General features: G+C 52.1%; 1 protein-coding gene across 1 annotated transcript in view; it reads right to left on the bottom strand.

Moving 5' to 3' along the window:
* Positions 1-20,996, bottom strand: part of LOC116956257 (SLIT and NTRK-like protein 2) — a 108,966-nt gene that overhangs the window by 24,791 nt on the left and 63,179 nt on the right. The window contains exons 6-8 of the mRNA XM_076054114.1: positions 20,411-20,996; positions 17,069-17,647; positions 14,679-15,251 (exon numbers count right to left, since the gene is read on the bottom strand). The exon at positions 20,411-20,996 is cut by the window's right edge and continues 443 nt beyond it. Coding sequence (XP_075910229.1) covers positions 14,679-15,251; positions 17,069-17,647; positions 20,411-20,996 — 1,738 coding nt within the window. The remainder of the gene's footprint in view (positions 1-14,678; positions 15,252-17,068; positions 17,648-20,410) is intronic.

Below are 20,996 nucleotides of genomic sequence, written 5' to 3'. Positions count from 1 at the left end.
CACCATCACCACACACATCACCCCCATCCACACACACACACCACTACCACCCACACACAGACACACAGACACACACACACTGACACACACAGACAAACACACAGACACACACACACTGACACACACAGACACACACACACCATCACCACACACATCACCCCCATCCACACACACACACCACTACCACCCACACACAGACACACACACTGACACACACACAGACCCACACACCACCACCACACACACACACCACCCCCATCCACACACACACCACTACTATACACACACAGACACACACACCACTAACACACACACACACCACTTCCACCAACACACAGACACACACACCACCACCCACAAACACCACACACACACCACCACCCACACACACACAGACACACACACCACTAACACACACACACCACCACCACCCACACCACCCACACCACCCACCCCACCCCATATCGCCCCGCTCACTACGCCCGCCCGCTCTGGCATTTTGTTTAAAGTTAGGAACTATTATTTAATTAATTTCTCCCCGTCGCTGTCCAAGCTGCTACCCTCACCTCCACGTCCCCAATTAGCGTCAAGGAACGAGGCCGAGGAGAAGCGCTTCTGACCGCCGCCACTGTTGTTATTGTATTATTCTTTTTGACATAGCGGTGTGTGTGTGTGTGAGCGTGTGCGTGGGGAGCGGTGGTGCAGCGGTTAGCGCTCCGCTGCCCTACCAACCCCGGCGAGCCGAGTTCGATTCCCGCTCACGGCCGACAACAACACCCAGCGACGATTCTCTTGGGCCTCCCCCTAGGTCGACTCAGCCTCAAATGAGTACCTGGTGCGGTGCTGGGTCACCCACCCCCTCGCGTGCCGTGCCGGCCTCCATCGGCGCTGCTCGCTAGCAACGGCACTTGCCCCTCCGAGAGGTTTGTTGAAGGCTACACGGGGGACCTTTGTCTTTGTGTGGGTGTGTGTGTGCGCGCGCGCGTGCGCTGCATCTCTCCGCTCTGGTTTTAATGATGTGGGACCTTGGGCAGAGATCTTGTTATTGGAAGGTTTATTTTTGACTTTTACATTTTTTGGACGGTGATGTTTGGTGGTCGTTCATGACGTCGGCTTTTGGGAGGGGGGGGGGAGGGGTTTATATCGGGTGAGTATCGATTTGTCGTGACCCTCCACCACCCGACACAGCCATTAAGGTTCGCCACGTGAACACAACGTGCCAATTAGTTTACTAGTATAGTAGTGCATAGTGTAGTGTGTAGTATAGTGTAGTCTATGTTGTAGTGTATAGTGTAGTGTATAGTGTAGTGTGTAGTATAGTGTAGTTTATGTTGTAGTGTATAGTGTAGTTTAGTGTGTAGTACAGTGTAGTGCATAGTGTAGTGTATAGTTTATTGTAGTGCATAGTGTAGTGTATAGTGTAGTGTATAGTGTAGTGTATAGTGTAGTGTATAGTAGTGCATAGTGTAGTGTGTAGTATAGTGTAGTCTATGTTGTAGTGTATAGTGTAGTGTATAGTGTAGTGTGTAGTATAGTGTAGTTTATGTTGTAGTGTATAGTGTAGTGTATAGTAGTGTATAATGTAGTGTAGAGTAGTGCATAGTGTAGTGTATAGTGTAGTAGTGTATAGTGTAGTGTATAGTGTAGTGCATAGTGTAGTGTATAGTTTAGTGTAGTGCATAGTGTAGTGCATAGTGTATAGTGTAGTGTATAGTGTAGTGTATAGCAGTGTATAGTGTAGTGTATAGTGTAGTGCATAGTGTAGTGTATAGTGTAGTGTATAGTAGTGTATAGTGTAGTGTATAGTAGTGTATAGTGTAGTGTATAGTAGTGCATAGTGTAGTGTATAGTGTAGCGTATAGTGCGGTGTATAGTAGTATATAGTAGTGTATAGTGTAGTGTATAGTGTAGTATATTGTAGTCTATATTATAGTTTGTAGTGTAGTGTATAGTGTAGTGCATAGTGTAGTGTATATTGCAGTGTATAGTAGTGTATAGTGCAGTGTATAGTGTAGTGTATAGTGTAGTGTATAGTGTAGTGTATAGTAGTGTATAGTGTAGTGCATAGTAGTGTATAGTAGTCTATAGTGTAGTGTAGTGTGTAGTGTATAGTAGTGTATAGTAGTGTATAGTGTAGTGTATAGTGTAGTGTATAATGCAGTGTATAGTAGTGTATAGTGTAGTGTATAGTGTAGTGTATAGTGTAGTGCATAGTGTAGTGTATAGTGTATAATGTAGTATATAGTGTAGTGTATAGTGTAGTGCATAGTGTAGTGTATAGTAGTGTATAGTGTAGTGTATAGTGTAGTGTCTAGTAGTGTATAGTGTAGTGTATAGTGTAGTGTATAGTGTAGTGTATAGTGCAGTGTATAGTGTAGTGTATAGTAGTGTATAGTGTAGTGTATAGTGTAGTGTATAGTGTATAGTAGTGTAGTGTATAGTGTAGTGTATAGTGTAGTGTATAGTGTAGTATACTATTTCAGCCCACCGGTGTGTTGGAGAGTAAATCCACAACATGTACAATGTCAGTAGCACGACGTTCCGCTGCTAATTGCATCCAGCATCATCGGTCGATTCTCCAGACGAGTTCCAATAACTAATTGTCACGTTTGCTCTTATTATTGTTTACGTGACTAAGCTTATTGGCCGTGTCGGGTGGTGGAGGGTTACGACACATTCATACCCCCCCCCCCCTCAAAAGCTTTATCACCATCAGTATTGGTCGCAAAAGCCTCCTACGTGGTTCAAATTTCGTTGTTCGTTATCAGATCCCACATCAGCCGTCAGCCGCGTTGTATAATATTGTATTCATTGGTGTACATCATTTTATTGTCATCGCGATTTTGCTGATTTACTGATCCATGATGAAGATGATGAAGGATGGACTTTGCTTCACCATAGGCATCGCAACGCAATGATTTTCTTTAAATGTATTTGAGCCACCTGCAATGGCATCGCTTTCTTCAGACGCGACCCCCTGGTGTCGCCAATGGAGGCTTCCCAACGATGTGGCCGTTTAATTATCGTCGTCATCGTCGTCATCATTATCGTCATCATTATCGTCATCATCATCATCGTCGTCATTATCGTCATCATCGTCATCATTATCGTCATCATCGTCATCATTTTCGTCATCATCGTCATGAAGAAGCTAAGAAGCTATGAAGAGGCTATGAAGCTATGAAGAAGCTATGAAGCTATGAAGAAGCTATGAATCTATGAAGAAGCTATGAAGAAGTTATGAAGAAGCTATGAAGAAGCTATGAAGAAGTTATGAAGAAGTTATGAAGAAGCTATGAAGACGCTATGAAGAAGCTATGAAGACGCTATGAAGAAGCTATGAAGAAGTTATGAAGAAGCTATGAAGAAGCTATGAAGAAGTTATGAAGAAGCTATGAAGAAGCTATGAAGACGCTATGAAGAAGCTATGAAGAAGCTATGAAGAAGCGGTGAGCTATGAAGAAGCTATGAACTATAAGCTATGAAGAAGCTATGAAGCTATGAGCTATGAAGAAGCTATGAAGCTATGAAGAAGCTATGAAGCTATGAGCTATAAAGAAGTTATGAAGAAGCTATGAAGCTATGAAGAAGCTATGAAGCTATAAAGAAGCTATAAAAAAGCTATGAAGAAGCTATGAGCTATGAAGAAGCTATGAAGCTATGAAGAAGTTATATTCTTAGCTCTTTCGGTAAAGTCACGTTGAAGGGAAACAATAAAATAATAAAACATATATAAAAGAATAACGTGACTTTACCGAAAGAGCTAAGAATATGAATTACTGCAGTCAGGAAAGCTTTAAATCAAAATTTATGAAGAAGTTATGAAGAAGCTATGAAGCTATGAAGAAGCTATGAAGACGTTATGAAGAAGCTATGAAGCTATGAGCTATGAAGAAGCTATGAGCTATGAAGAAGCTATGAAGCTATGAAGAAGCTATTAGGAAGCTATTAAGACGCTATGAAGAAGCTATGAAGAAGCTATGAAGCTATGAGTTATGAAGAAACTATTAAGAAGCTATGAAGAAGCTATGAAGACGCTATGAAGAAGCTATGAAGCTATGAGCTATGAAGAAGCTATCAAGAAGTTATGAAGAAGCTATTAAGAAGCTATTAAGAAGCTATGAAGAAGCTATGAAGCTATGAGCTATGAAGAAGCTATTAAGAAGCTATGAAGAAGCTATGAAGCTATGAAGAAGCTATGGAGAAGCTACGAGCTATAAAGAAGCTATGAAGAAGCTATGAAGAAGCTGTGAAGAAGCTATGAAGAAGCTATGAAGAAGCTATGAGCTATAAAGAAGCTATGAAGAAGCTATGAAGAAGCTATGAAGACGCTATGGAGAAGCTATGAGCTATAAAGAAGCTATGAAGAAGCTATGGAGAAGCTATGAGCTATGAATCTACGAATCGCTACATGACAGGGCACGGGGTGGTTGCCCATGATGAGCTCTGGCTGCCAGACACGTGGAGATGGATTCCAAAGGGGCTCGAGTGATGGCTTAGTGACGACTATTAGAACTGATAGTACTATCGGTACTCATAGTACTATTTAGTACTAATTAATTATTAGTACTAATTAGTACTAATAGTACTGTCAGTACTCATAGTACTATCAGTACTCATTGTACTATGAGTACTCATAGTACTAATGGTACTATGAGTACTATGAGTACTATTAGTATTAATAGTACTATGGGTACTATGAGTACTATTAGTATTAATGGTACTAACAGTACTCATAGTACTATTAGTATGAATAGTACTAATAGTACTATCAGTACTAATTATTACTATTAGTACTATCAGTAATCATAGTACTATGAGTACGCATAGTACTATTGGTATTAATGATACGATCAGTACCATTAGTACTAATTAGTACTAATAGTACTATCAGTACTCATAGTACTATGAGTGCTCGTAGTACTAATAGCACTATGATTACTATGAGTACTGTTGGTATTAATAGTACTATGAGTATTATGAGTACTATGAGTACTATTAGTATTAATAATACTAATAGTACTCATAGTACTAATAGTACTACGATGGATCCCTGCCCACTACCACCACGACCATACACTACCACCACTAACACAACCACCACTACCACCACTACTACCACCACTACTACCACCACTACCACAACTATCACCACCATATCCACCACTACCACCACGACCATACACTACCACCGCTACCAGCACAACCACCACTACCACCACTAACACAACCACGACTACCACCACTAACACCACTAACACAACCACCACTACCACCACTACCACCACTACTACCACCACTACCACAACTATCACCACCATATCCACCACTACTACGACAACCACCACTACCAGCACAACCGCCACTACCACCACTAACACAACCACCACTACCACCACTACTACCACCACTACCACAACTATCACCACCATATCCACCACTACTACGACAACCACCACTACCAGCACAACCGCCACTATCACCACAACCACCACCACGAACACAACCACCACTACCACAACAACCACCTCCACTAACACAACCACCGCTAGATTTAAACCTGAATTCTTTAGTATGATTGGCTACGTATGGTGCGAAAGAAGTTCAACACACACACAACCACCACCACCAAAGATCCCCCGTATAGCCTTAACAGACTGTTGGGGCAAGTGCTGTTAGCGAGCAGCACCTATGAAGGCCGGCACGGCACACGAGCGGGTGGATGGCCAACACCACGCCCGGCCACCTTTGTCTCCCCCAGTGACGATGTTACTGCACACCGCACCAGGTAATAATGTGAGGCTGAGTCGACCTAGGGGAGGCCCAGGACCGGTTCAGATAGTCGTCACTGGTGTTGGCCGCGAGCGGGAATCCAACTCGGGTCACCGGGGTTCATAGAGCAGCGTAGCGCTAACCGCTGCACCACCGCTCCCCACAAACAGACACACACACACAGACAGACACACACAGACACACACAGACACACACAGACACACACACACAGACACACACAGACAGACACAGACACACATCATGTCAGGAGCTTTGGAGCGATCCATGCGTGGGTATGGTTGTTCTCTCCTCCTCCTCCTCCCCATTCCCCCCTCCCTCCTACCCCCTCCTCCTCATCATCCCCGCTCCTCCCCCCTCCTGCCCCCTCCTCCCCCCCCTCCTACCCCCTCCTCCCCCTCCCCCCCTCCTCCCCCCTCCTGCCCCCTCCTCCCCCCTCCTGCCCCCTCCCCCCCATCCTCACACCTCCCTCCCCACCGCTGGCACCCTACAGAAGGGATGGAGTGCTGCTGGTAATTGGCTTCACTCTCCGCTCGTACCGCCGGTCCACCCCCACCCCCCACACGCTTCGCGCACGGGATGTCCGCTAATCGATGGATGATTGCGGGAACGTTTTAAAAAATAAAAATAAATACAAATTGCTTTTTGTTTTGCCAGACGCAGCGATTACTTTTTGCAGACTCGGAAGTCGACGCGAGGGTGGGGGGTGGGTGGGGTGGAGCGCAGGTTGCGGCGAGGGAGCGGTGGTGCAGTGGTTAGCGCGCCGCCGCGCTCCGAACGCGTTCATATCTTCCCTGCAGTAGGCGGTACCTCGTTTTACCGACCCCCCCTCCCTCCGTCCGAAGGGAGTGATGATGATGCTGCTGCTGCTGCTGATGATGATGATGGGCTGAGTCGCCCCTTCAAACTCCTCTCCCCGAGCAACCAGGGTGTGAACCCAGGCGCTCACGACTGCTGTCCGAACTGAGTTGCACGGGAAGCTGCCGTGCTTTGGATGCTGCTCGGGGGGGGAGCGGGAGCGGTGGCGCAGCGGTTAGCGCACGGCGCTACTGAGCCTAGAGACCCGAGTCCTGGGCCTCCCCTAGGTCTACTCGGCCTTGAAACGCCCGGTGAGTTATGCATGTTTGCTGGACTTTCTTCGCACCGTACGTAGCCCACCGCGCTAATCGGAGGTGCCTACAAGGACAACAAACCAAAACCCGAGTTCGAAAGAAATAATGACGACGACGATGATGATGATGATGACGGCGACAGCGGCGGGGAGCGGTGGTGCAGCGGTTAGCGCACGGCGCTACTCGGCCTAGTGAACCCGAGTTCGACTCCCGCTCACGGCCACCAACATCAGTGACGTATTTTCATCTGAAGCCCAGTCCTGGGGCTCCCCTAGGTCGACTCAGCCTCGAACGAGTACCTTGGCTGTGTTACACTCCCCCCCACCCCCCCCCCCCCCCCCACAAATTTCGATTTAAATCTTTCGTGACTGCAGGGATTCATCTTCTTTGGTTCTCTCGGTAAAGTCACCACCACGTAGAAAGGGAAACAAAATAATAAAAATAAAACAATAAAATAAAATTCTCACTACGTTTCGGCCACAACACAAGTAGCCTTCTTCAGGTGAAGGAACAGAACTGTCGGGACGACGGAGCTTCAGTGAACGCTGCTAAGATTCGCAGCGTCTTTTAAGCTGGGTGGGAGAAGCGGAGCGCCTTGACAAAGGAGTTTACATAACAGGAGAATTTAGCATTGAAATAGCTGAGGGATTAGCTTGTGACTGGTCGCGGAAATAGCTATGTTAAAGTCAAAGTATACATATCAACAGAGGCATTTAGTACATGGACGCTAAAGGACTACAACTACCCAACTATCATACAGTAAAACCGATGTAACAAAAAACCTAAGTGTAAACTACATCAATATAATAAATGTACTCAATATATTCTTCAATAAGCTGAGCTATTAACACAAAGCAACTGGGTATACACTACACTGTATAATGAATACCATATAGTAAACCGATAAAAAAATATAAACTACATCAATGTTGTCAATAAACTCTATATACTCTCCAATCAGCTGAGCCACCAACAATACGTCGTTACACATCACAATGCCATATGGCACTTAGAGAGACACAGGCGGACACCCATCCACCCACCCACGCGTGCCAGAATCTCATCGGAGGTGATGCTACTCGCAGCACTTTGCCCCGACAGTCTGAAGGGCTACACGGGGGATCTTTACATTTGTCTTACGGAATTGTAACCCCCCACCCACCCACCCAAACCTCCCGTTATAGCGAGAATCACCTGCAAAGTGAAAATGAAACTTTCGTTTTAATTAAGGAAACTTTTATCTGATGAAAGGGAAATAATCTCAACCACACTCCGAAGTCTCGACATCGGATTCCGGGAATTTCGCCGGCTCTGAGAATCTATTAATTTAAACTATTTTAGACGTTGGGTTTTTAAGGCACCATTGATGATTAATCAACAACATCAGCAGCAGCAGCAGCAGCAGGGGTAGTACTAATAATAAGTATCTGAATATATTAAACACGCGATGCTTTGAAATGTATCGCCACTGTTAATTTCATCGAAGCTCGTGAAGTGAATAATGTTTTTCAATTGCTTTTAAGTGTTTAATTAGGCCGTAGTTCGTGAGCAACAACAACAACAACCGCCATTCGCCACTAAGTGGCGGTGACGTCACCACGACGCTTGTGCCAGGCCATGTGCACCTTGAGGCCACGTGAAGTGTCGAACGCCCGCTGGCAGGAGGTCACGGGGCAGACCCAGGTGCCACGGGTCGACTGACTGAGATGACTGAGAAGACTGGCTGATGCACCACCTGTGCCCCCCTACCGTGCCAACCTGCTGTGCTTTAGCCACCCGGCGCTCCGCTCGTTGTTGTGAGCGTCGCTCCTCCGCCCTCCGTTGTTGTTGGAGGGCGACTGCCTCGAACTGCCCAGTAGCGTCCTTCACGAGCCTCCTCCACAGAGGCCGATCTCGACACCGCTGGTACCGGTCATCGGCAAGTCCACTCAGCTCCACGTCCTCCTGTACCACATCACTCCATCTCTTCTCTAGCCCGTGCCGCGCCCGTTTATCCCCCTCGATCCAGCAGCGCCTCACTGCTCTCCGAACCTCCGAGCGAAGGCTGCGGTCGCCGGGGTTCGTAGCGCAGCGTAGCGCTAACCACTACACCACCGCTCCCCCCCACCACACACACACACACACGCGCATCACCAGGTAAGAAGCATTTTAAGGCTGCGTCGACCTCGCGGAAGTGCCCAGGAACGGTTCAGATAAAATCAGTCGCCGGCGTTTGGTGGCCGTGAGCGAGATTCAAACTCGAACGGGACTGGGTTCGTAGCGCAGCGGAGCGCTAACCACTGCGCCACCGCTCCCCCCCCCCCCCCCCCCCACGCACAACCCACACAACCAACACGCGCTCCCCCTTACGTGCCAGCCGGAATGAGACCGGAGTTCTCAACCAAGGTGCTCGGCGAGGAGGTGGTGTGGAGGGATTTGACTCAGCGCACCATCATCATCAACATCATCATCCCTCCCTCTGTTCGGATGGGGGGGGGGGGGTCGATAAACTAGGTACCACCTCGACATTGACTCGTGAGTTTTCTTTGATGGCGCTTTGAGTGGCAAATCGTTCGTGCGAGCCCGGAAGGCGCCGATGGAATCGGAGCACCCGACGACAAAAAGTGGGCCGCGCGGTGGCTAGGAAATGTTGACTACCTCGCCTGGTATACAGGAGGTCGTGGGTTCGATCTCTATCATCATCATCATCATCACGGTGGCTAGGAGATGTTGACTACCTCGCTAGGTCTACAGGAGGTCGTGGGTTCGATCTCTATCATCATCATCATCACGGTGGCTAGGAGATGTTGACTACCTCGCCTGGTATACAGGAGGTCGTGGGTTCGATCTCTATCATCATCAAAGTGGCTAAGAGATGTTAACAACCTCGCCTGGTCTACAGGAGGTCATGGGTTCAATCTCTATCATAATCATCACGGTGGCTAGATGTTGATTACCTCACTTGGCATACAGGAGGTCGTGGGTTCGATCTCTATCATCATCATCACGGTGGCTAGGAGATGTTGACTACCTCGCTAGGTCTACAGGAGGTCGTGGGTTCGATCTCTATCATCATCATCACGGTGGCTAGGAGCTGTTGACTACCTCGCCTGGTATACAGGAGGTCGTGGGTTCGATCTCTATCATCATCATCACGGTGGCTAGGAGATGTTGACTACCTCGCTAGGTCTACAGGAGGTCGTGGGTTCGATCTCTATCATCATCATCACGGTGGCTAGGAGCTGTTGACTACCTCGCCTGGTATACAGGAGGTCGTGGGTTCGATCTCTATCATCATCAAAGTGGCTAAGAGATGTTAACAACCTCGCCTGGTCTACAGGAGGTCATGGGTTCAATCTCTATCATAATCATCACGGTGGCTAGATGTTGATTACCTCACTTGGCATACAGGAAGTCGTGGGTTCGATCTCTATCATCATCACAGTGGCTAAGAGATGTTAACAACCTCGCCTGGTCTACAGGAGGTCGTGGGTTCGATCTCTATCATAATCATCACGGTGTCTAGGAGATGTTGACTACCTCGCCTGGTATACAGGAGGTCGTGGGTTCGATCTCTATCATCATCATCACGGTGGCAAGGAGATGTTAACTACCTCGCCTGGTCTACAGGAGGTTGTGGGTTCGATCTCTATCATCATCACGGTGGCTAGGAGATGTTGACTACCTCGCCTGGTCTACAGGAGGTCGTGGGTTCGATCTCTATCATCATCATCATCATCATCACGGTGGCTAGGAGATATTGACTACCTCGCCTGGTCTACAGGAGGTCGTGGGCTCGATCTCTATCATCATCATCACGGTGGCTAGGAGATGTTGACTACCTCGCCTGGTCTACAGGAGGTCGTGGGTTCGATCTCTATCATCATCACAGTGTCTCGGAGATGTTAACTACCTCGCCTGGTCTACAGGAGGTCGTGGGTTCGATCCCGACCCTGATGCCTGCTGCTGTATATTTGGAGTTTTGCGGTGTCTCTCCCCCTGTAGTCGTGTGGATTTTTCTCAAGGTCCTCCGGTTTTTCGCTCCACATTTACAATCAACATCACGCGTTTTGAATTTTTTGCTGCTGCTATAAATTTCCACGTGACGATGATTCAGCTGCGACTTCTTTGAGCTATAATTTGTGAAAGCCAGGCTGCTTGTGAAAAAGAAGTACATAACTCGGGGGGGGGGGGGGGGGCTTTGCATGGTAAAATAACAACATAGTTCGAGTTTAGTTTTAAAAAATCACCGATCACCATATTTGCCCACCCCATAAATTATACACATATTGTGTGGTCCTTGTGGATCGTGAATCGAGGTCAATCATATCGATTCCAGCTCGGTCGATCCGGCTCGGCCGCTCAACATTGACGTGGAAGCGACCTTGAGAGATGTCGATTCTCTGGCAATCGATTTGTTGGCAAGCAATACTTGGATCGAGTAGTGGTGTGATAACCAATACCAATACTCACTAAGCGACGGTGACGTCACCACGGCGCTTGTGCCAGGCTAGGTGCACTTTGAGGCTACGTGAAGTGGTTGAAGGCTCGCTGACAGGAGGTCTCGGGACAAGCCAGGTGGTGCCATGGGTTGGCTGACTGAGATGACCGGCGGATGCACCACCAGCTGTACCCACTGGCGTGTCTTTTACCCGCCCGGCGCTCCGATCGTTGTTGTGAGCGTCGCTCCTCTGCCCTAAGTCGTTGCTGGAGGGGGGCGACTGCCTCCACCTGCCCAGTAGCAGCAGCAGCAGCAGCGTCCTTCACGAGCCTCCTCCACACCCCCCCCCCCTCTCCGCGACTTAATTTGTTCGGCTCAAATCAGCAAGATCGGCGATTCCCATCGCAGCCTGCTCTGAATTGCCTCGTGAATTGTCGAAGGCTCGCTGAAAGTTCACCGGACAGACCGCAGGTGGTGCCTACGGTTGGCTGGCTGAGATGACCGGTGGATGCACCACCAGCTGTGCCGCCTTACGTGCCAACTCGCTGCATTTTATCCGCCTGGCGCTACCGCTCGTTGTTGTGGACGTCGCTCCTCCGCCCTCCGTTGTTGCCGGAGGGGCGACTGCCTCCAACTTGCCGAGTAGCGGCAGCAGCAGCAGCAGCAGCGTCCTTCAACGAGCCTCCTCCACGCAACTCCCCACTTCATTAATTTGTCTCACATCAGCAAGAAGATCGGCGATTGCCGTCGCAGCCAGCTTTCTATTTGTATCACAGCCACACGCGCGCGCGAAGTGTGCGGTGTGAAAACAACAACAACCATAAATATAGGAACTTGACTTGACAGTGGATAGACCCGACCCCTCCCCGAGCTGTAGCAACGTGGATATTCCCCAACGAACTGGGTCTGGGTGAAGTGAACCGGGAGACGAGCAGAAGGCATCAATGCCCGGGCTGGTGACCTTTGACGCTAGCGACGAGCGGCAGAAGACTTTTCATCGTTGCGTTTGTGTCGGTGTGTCCCTGTGAACGTAATTGCTTATTTATTTTCGCGGTACGGACGCAGTCCTGGCAAAAACACCGTCCAGGGCAAATGGCATCGACGCGCAGGATCGGGATTTACTAATTACTGAGCCTCCTTCCGATGGACTCTGGGCTTGCTTCTCCCCCAAGTTTTGGCCAAAAAAATCAATTTGCCTGTCTCCTTCTCCTCCTCCTCCTTCTTCCATCCCACCCCGAACAGCAACGCAACCATCAGACTCAGGTTCCGCTCACATTGGATCATCTTCATGGCAGCTACGGTGGTGCCGCTGGCGTTGAAGACTAATTGACGCGTGGACAAACGGACGAATGGACGCACAGACAGACGAACAGACAGATGCACGGACAGACGCACGGACAGATGGACGGACAGATGGACGGACAGTCGTATGGACAGACGGATGGATAATCACAGCACTGGCTTGTTTGCGCGATGGGAGCTGCTTGTTCCCTCATGCCAAGGGGGTCTTGAGCCCTGTGAAGTTAGTTTGTCCTTCCACCCGACCCCGCACCTCCGATTAGCACGGCGCGAAATAAGTCCAACACGCATACGTACACACACACGTGACAGATTCCGTCCAATCACGGACGGTTACAGTGAGGAAATGACTGTGAGACGTGCTACACGTGACAGGTTCCGTCCAATCGCAAACGGGTATAGTGAAGAAGTTACCGCGAAATGTGCTACACGTGACAGATTATGTCCAATCACAGTAAACTACTGCACAACACGTAAATATATATATACACAAACTTGAAATTTGCCATGTGGGTACTTTCCAGACTGTACACCATGCAAACATTATGAAAATAGACTTTTGTATTTTTTTTGGCGGGGGGGGGGGGGCCCAATAATGTATATATTTTGCACGGCAAGTGAGCTGTGACGTCACATCTGTCACGTGACCCGTATGTGGAAGCGTAACGGAGTGTGCCTGCTGATGTCACCCCCCCCCCCAACCCTCTGCGAGTAAAGTGAAATACAAATGTGTTGCAGGTCTAAGGCGTTCTTCGCGCAGCATTGCTTTATCATTTCAGCCGTTTGTGTGGGGGGAGCGGTAGTGTAGTGGTTAGCGCTACGCTCTGCTACGAACCCGGCGACCCGAGTTTCATTCCTGCTCACGGCCACCACCGGCGACGGTTATTTGAACCGGTCCAGGGCCTCCCCTAGGTCGACTTAGCCTTAAACGAGCAACTGGCGTGGTGTGTAGTAAACATCGCCACTGGGGGAGACAAAGGCGGCCGGGCGTGGTGCTGGCCATCCACGCCCTCGTGTGCCGTGCCGGCCTTCATAGGTGCTCGCTAACAGCACTTGCCCCCTACAGTCTCACAGGCTACACGGGGGATCTTTGTCTTTATCCTGTGTTTGGGGGGGGCGGGGGGGCAGTGACTGTGTAGCGATTCGCGCTACGAACCCGGCGACCCGAGTTCGATTCCCGCTCACGGCCACCGCCGGTGACGGTTATTTGAACCGGTACTGGGCCTCCCCTAGGTCGACTCAGCCTCAAACGAGTAACTGGTGTAGTGTGTGAACATCGCCACTGGGGGAGACAAAGGCGGCCGGTCGTGGTGAATCCAAGTCCCGGGCGAAGCCGGGTAGTAGAGCTAGTCACAGCATATAACAACGACCTGTAGTGCCAGTTACAGATCTAAAAAAAAAGAGAATTGTATATTCAAAAAGAATGCATAAGATTCTCAGTAAACGATGAAATAGATTTCCAAAGAGCACAGTTTACTCCGTTCTATTCGTTACGCAGCACCAAGGCAACATGTAGACGCGCAGCTTCTACGGCCTGTAAACAGTCACAAGGTTTAACGATGGCAATTCTTTCTTTTGATTTGAAGCTTTGGTGACTGCAGTAATTCATATTCTTAGCTCTTTCGGTAAAGTCACGTTGAAGGGAAACAATAAAAAAATAAAAAAAAATATATATAAACAATAAAAATTCTCACGACGTTTCGACCATAACGCAAACGGTCATCATCAGGTGTGAAAAACCAACGGCAAGGAACATTTGAAAGAAGCTTCCCACCCTTCCTTCCCTCTTCCCCTGACCATCCCAGCACACCCCCACCTCCTCCTCTTCCACCCCTTGCGCGATGAACGTGATGGCAGGCACCCCCCCCCCCTCACCGCCACCCCTACCCCCCACCCACATGTAGGATGGTACAGCCCACAGGTAGGGGGGGGGGGGCGGGATGGTACAGCCCACAGGTGTGGTGTAACCCGCGTGGACGCCCGCGTGAGGCCGTGCGAACAATTTTGCAACGCGCGCGAACTCCTCCCCCCCCCTCCCCCGCCAACCCCAGACCCACCTGCCCTCTGCCGCCGGAGACTCCCCGCTTGTGCTTGAGCACGACCGCCCTGCCCGCTCCTCCTCCTCCTCCTCCGCCGACTCCTCCACCCGCTCCTCCGCCGACCGCCTGCCCGAGCCTCCGCCTCCGGAGCACGAAGACGAGGAGGCCCGCGGCGGCGAAGACGGTCGCCACGAACACGGCCAGGAGGCTGAGGATGAGCACCGAGAGGGGAACGGCCGAGACCTCCGACGCGCCGGGTCCGGCGGTCCCGGCGTCGGCCGCCGGCGGGAGGGGTCGTCCGGGGCCCTCGCCGACCGGCGACGGCGGGGAGACGGCCGCGGGCTGAGGCCGCCCGGTGATGGCGGGGGCCGCCGGGGCGAGGGCCGCCGCAGCCCCGCCGCCGCCCCCGCCGTGCGGGAGAGGGCACAGCGCCTCCCAGGGCAGTGAGCGGACGTCGCGCCCGGCGAGTCGCACCGGGGACTCGCAGGTCACCTCGCCGACGACGATGCCGGCGCTCAGCTCCTCGAGCATCCACCGGCGGAGGTCGGCCAGGGGGCACGTGCAGTCCCACGGGTTTTCGTGGAGGTCCACCTGCGTCACCGCACCCCGGAGAGTTCATCGTCGATTATATCCGGCACCGCGCGATTGTCCGGCTGCTGGCAACGTTATACGGCCGGGGGTGGGTTTGGGGGAGGGGGCGTTCCGGCGAAACCGGTAAACTAAAATGCTCCAAATCTTCGCAAAAATCACAAATCCTAGGGTTTACCCTTCCTGGCAATAAAACGGGAGTTGTGTTTAAAAATGTTAAAACACCAAATTGAAACCTTTTGCAAGGAATCAAGTAGCTGCATTAACCACACCGCACAAACAATACTCGTGGTGGACATGCAAACAAACACGTGGCTCTGATAATATCTGGGCATTGGCTTCGAAACTGATTGGCCTACACCAGAGACAGCAGCGGCCTTCTTTAGGGGGCCCAGTCTCACCACCAGTGTCGGACCCGGAGAACAACGCCAAAAGGCGACCAGTACAAGGTCAATGCCACTCTCAGGGGCAGTTATGGCTACACAACGGGACGTTTTTTCGCTGCAAAAAAAGGCTCCAAATGTTGTGAACCACGATCTGGCGATCGGCACCCAACAACACCACCATCGCCAACCTAACACCACAACCACCACCCGACCCAACAAAGGTCCCCCGTATAGCCTTAACAGACTGTAGGGGCAAGTGCTGTTAGCGAGCACCTACGAAAGCCAGAAAGGTACACGAGGGGGTGGGTGGCCAGCACCACGCCCGACCGCCTTTGTCTCCCCAGTGGCGATATTCACACACCGCACCAGGTATTTATTTGAGGCTGAGTCGACCTAGGGGAGGCCCAAGACCGGTTAAGACAATCGTCACTGCTGTTGGCCGTGAGGGGGAATCGAACTCGGGTCGCCGGGTTCGTAGCGCAGCGTAGCGCTAACCGCTACACTACCGCTCCCCACACACACCACCAACACCACCACCACCCCCACCAACTCGACACCACCAACCAAACCGACACCATATTATTTGGGTCTTTCGGTAAAGTCACGTGGATAGGTTCAAAGAAAATAACAAAAAACCACGACGTTACGATCGCTACGCAAGCGGCCGTCATCGTTTTCCTGATGACGGCCGCTTGTGTCGCGATCGGAACGTCGCAGATTTGGAACCTATCCACGTGACTTTACCGAAAGACTCAAAGAATATGAATTCTTGCAGTCGCGAAAGCTTTAAGTCAAGATTTAACCCGACAGCACCAACCAACCCGACACTACCACCACCACCAACCAACCATCACCATCATCAACCCAACACCACCACCACCACCAACCCAACCAACCCGACACCACCACCAACCAACCCAACACCATTACCACTACCCAAACACCACCACCACCAACCCAATACCACCACCACCAACCAACCCAACACCAATACCACCAACTAACCTAACACCACCAACCAACCTAACACTACCACTAAACAACGAAACCACCATCAAACAACTAAACAACCCCCCTACAGCCACCCCCACCAGCCCCCTCCCCACCCTACTCTCCCCCAACCCCAGCACCCCACCCCACTCACCCCACCTCACCCACCCACCCCCTCCCCACCCACCCCACACACCCACCCCACCCACCCCACCCCCCCACCCCACTCACACACCCCACTCACCCACCCCCCCACTCCATCCACCCACCTACCCATCCCACCCCCTCACCACCCACCCCACCCACTCCACACACCCCACCGCACCCCCCCACCCCACTCACCCCACCCAACCCACCCCACCCACCCTCTCACCCCCACCCTCACCCCCACCCACCCTCACCCACCACCACCACCCACCACCCCCCCCCCACAACCACCGTCACCTGCACGAGCGGCGCGCTGATGCGGTCGAGCACCCCGGCCACGGGAAGCGCCCTGAAGTGGTTCCCGCGCAGGTTGAGGCGCGCGAGGGCGGGCGTCGACGCGAACGCCCCGGCGGGCAGCCAGCGCAGCAGGTTGTTGTTGAGGAAGAGCAGGCGCAGCTCGGGCGTGCGTTCGAACGTGCCGGGCGCCACCTCGCGCAGCACGTTGTACTCCGCGTACAGGTACTGCAGGCCACGCAGGCCGGCCAGCATCCCCGGCGTGAGCCGCGCGAGGTCGTTGCCGTTGAGGTGCAGCCGCCGGAGACCGCCGAGGTCCCCGAAGGAGCCCTCCTCGACGTACGCGATGCGGTTGGCGGCCAGGTGCAGGAGGTCGAGGCCGCGGAGGCCCTCGAAGTCCCCGCGCATCACCCGCGCCAGGGCGTTGCCCGTGAGGTAGAGCTTCTTGGGGTCGCCGGGCCGCGGGTGCAGCGCGGAGAGGCGCTCGATGCCGCGCTCCTGGCAGTTCACGCTGAGGCCCAGGTCGGCGGTGTGCACCACGCAGGAGCACGCGGAGGGGCACTGCACGGGGATGGGGGGGCGCTGCGGTGTTGGGGGGGGGCGGGGGCGGGAGGGGTGGGGAGGAGTGGGGGGGGGGGAGGGAGGAGGATGAGGAAGGAAGGAAGGAGGAGGAGGAGAAAGGAGTCGAGGGGGGTGGAGGGAGGAGGAGGAAGAGGAGGAGGGCGGAGGGGGTAGGAGTGAGGAGGAGTGAGGAGAAGGAGTAGGGAGGAGGATGAGGAGGAGGGAGGAGGATGAGGAGGAGTGAGGAGAAGGAGGAGGGAGGAGGATGAGGAGGAGGGAGGAGGAGGATGAGGAGTGAGGAGAAGGAAGAGGGAGTAGGAGGAGGGAGGAGGAGGAGGGAGGGAGCGGGAGGGAGGGGGAGGAGGGGGGTGAGAAGGGAGGAGGAGGAACCCCGTGCCGAGTGGGTGGTGGTGGTCGTGGTCGTGGTGGTGGTCGTGGAGGATGGGAGAGGGATGGAGTCAGAATGTTTCATTATACCGCTGGTGGAATCTGACGAGCTATGACGCCTTGTTCACAGATGTCCAGTCGGGGCACGGGGTAAGAACTCTAAAACTACAAACAATCTCAAAGAAGCACGATAGGAATAAGAAAGTATAGGAAAGGTAAACAAATCACGCAAACACTTACAAATACAACTCAATTCTAGATTTAAAGCTTTCGTGACTGCAAGGATCCATACTCTTTGGTTCTATTCGGTAAAGTCACGTAGGTAAAAAATAAAACAACAAAAATCACGACGTTTCGGCCACAACACAAGTGGCCTTCAATACAACGCAACCATCTCCATCCTACGACGTTACCGTAGTAGGAGTGTTGCTGTTGTTGTGTCGCGAGCAGCGAGTAGGCGGGGGTGAGTGGGGTTGGTGGAGGGGGCCACGGTGGCTAGGAGATGTTAACTACCTCGCCTGGTGTACAGGAGGTCGTGGGTTCGATCTCTATCATCATCATCACGGTGGCTAGGAGATGTTAACTATCTCGCTTGGTATACAGGAGGTATTGGGTTCGATCTCGACCCTGACGACGCCTGTGGTATATTTGGAGTTTGCGTGTCTCTCTCTCTCTCATCATCATCATCACGGTGGCTAGGAGATGATAACTACCTCGCCTGGTATACAGGAGGTTGTGGGTTCGATCCTGACCCTGACGCCTGCTGCTGTACATTTGGAGTTTGCGTGTCTCTCTCTCATCATCACGGTGGCTAGGAGATGTTAACTACCTCGCCTGGTGTGCAGAAGGTCGTGGGTTCGATCCCGACCCTGACGCCTGCTGCTGTATATTTGGAGTTTGCGTGTCTCTCTCTCTCTATCCTCGTGGTCGCGTGGGTATTTCTCCGGGTCCTCCGGGTTTTCCCTTCCACATTTAGAATCAACGTCACGCGTCAAGAGTGTGTGGCTGCTGCTTTCAATGTCCGCGTGATCATGATGATAACGATGATGATGATGAGCCCACTTCGTTGAGCTCTCATTTGTGATAGCCAGAGTCGCTTGAGAAAAATTGCTACATAGCAGCTCAGTGGGCCTTACCTGGTAAAATTAAAAAATATATTACGTCTTACATTGATGTCGTTTTGTCTTGCTGTGCTCGTACGGCACCACGGATCGTACGTGAAAAAAATGTGCAACTGTGTAAAACGGGACCGTCATGATCCGTGTAAGGAATCAAATAAACTCAAACTCAATAGACTCACGCGTAGACCAATAGACTCAGAGACTCACACAGAGACCCACAGACTACACACAGAGACCCACAGACTTCACACAGAGACCCACAGATTACACACAGAGACCCACAGACTTCACACAGAGACTCACAGATTACACACAGAGACCCACAGACTACACACAGTGACCCACAAACCTCACACAGAGACCCACAGACTTCACACAGAGACCCACAGACTTCACACAGTGACCCACAGACTAAACACAGAGACCCACAAACTTCACACAGTGACCCACAGACTACACACAGCGACCTACAGACTTCACACAGTGACCCACAGACTTAACACAGAGACCCACAGACTTCACACAGAGACCCACAGACTTCACACAGAGACCCACAGACTTCACACAGAGACCCACAGACTTCACACAGAGACCCACAGACTTCACACAGAGACCCACAGACTTCACGCAAATACCCACAGACTTCACACAGAGACCCATAGACTTCACTCAGAGACCCACAGACTTCACACAGAGACCCACAGACTTCACACAGAGACCCACAAACTTCACACAGAGACCTACAGACTTAACACAGAGACCTACAGACTTAACACAGAGACCTACAGACAACACAGAGACCCACAGACTTCACACAGAGACCCACAGCCTTCACACAGATCCAAAAACTTCACACAGAGGCCCACAGACTTCACACAGAGGCCCACAGACTTCACACAGAGACCCACAGACTTCACACAGAGGCCCACAGATTTCACACAGAGACCCACAGACTTCACACAGAGACCCACAGACTTCACGCAGATACCCACAAACTTCACACAGAGACCTACAGACTTAACACAAAGACCTACAGACTTCACACAGAGACCCACAGCCTTCACACAGAGATCCAAAAACTTCACACAGAGACATACAGACATCACACAGACCCACAGACCACGCAGATACCCACAGACTTCACACAGAGACCCACAAACTTCACACAGATACCCACAAACCTCACACAGAGACCCACAAACTTCACACAGAGACCCACAGCCTTCACACAGAGGCCCACAGACTTTCACGCCGAGAGACCCGTAGACACACTCACCTGGTTGTGCTGCTGCTGGTGATGGTGGTGATGGCCGTGCTGATGCTGCTGCTGCTGCTGATGGTGGTGATGGCTGGTGGAGCGCGTGGACGGCCGCGGGTTTCGCACCGTGGCCTTGGGGTGGCGCGTGGAGGAGGCGCGCGGCGCCACCGTCGCCGCCCCCACCGCCCCCACCGCCCCCACCGCCCCCACCGCCACCGCCGGCGGCGTCGTGGCGGCGAGCTCCGCCGCCGTCGTCGTCGTCGTTGTTGTGGCGGCCGTCGTGGAGGCGAGCGACGAGGAAAACGACGCCGACGACTTCGGGACCTCGCGGCCGCCGCCGCCGCCGCCGCCGCCGCCCTCCGTCGTCACGTTGCCGCCGCCGCCGCCGCCGTCATCCGGTGGCCTCTTCGATTTTTTCACCGTCCGCTCTTCTCTGTCACCACCGCCGCCGCCGCCGCCGTCGCCCTTGCGATCACCGTGCCCCTGCTGCTGCTGCTGCTGCTGCGTCTTCTGCTGGTGGTGGTGGTGGTGGTGGCCGTGGTGGTGGTGGCCGTGGTGGTCGTTGCGTTGGTTCGGCTGCTGTTGGTTGTGAACGTTGTGACCG

This window comes from Petromyzon marinus, chromosome 64 (genome assembly GCF_048934315.1).
Source record: "Petromyzon marinus isolate PM22_M1 ecotype Great Lakes invasive population chromosome 64, UKy_Petmar_22M1.pri1.0, whole genome shotgun sequence".
In the NCBI taxonomy this organism is placed as follows: Eukaryota; Metazoa; Chordata; class Hyperoartia; order Petromyzontiformes; family Petromyzontidae; genus Petromyzon; species Petromyzon marinus.
This window is presented reverse-complemented; position numbering and strand designations above follow the sequence as displayed.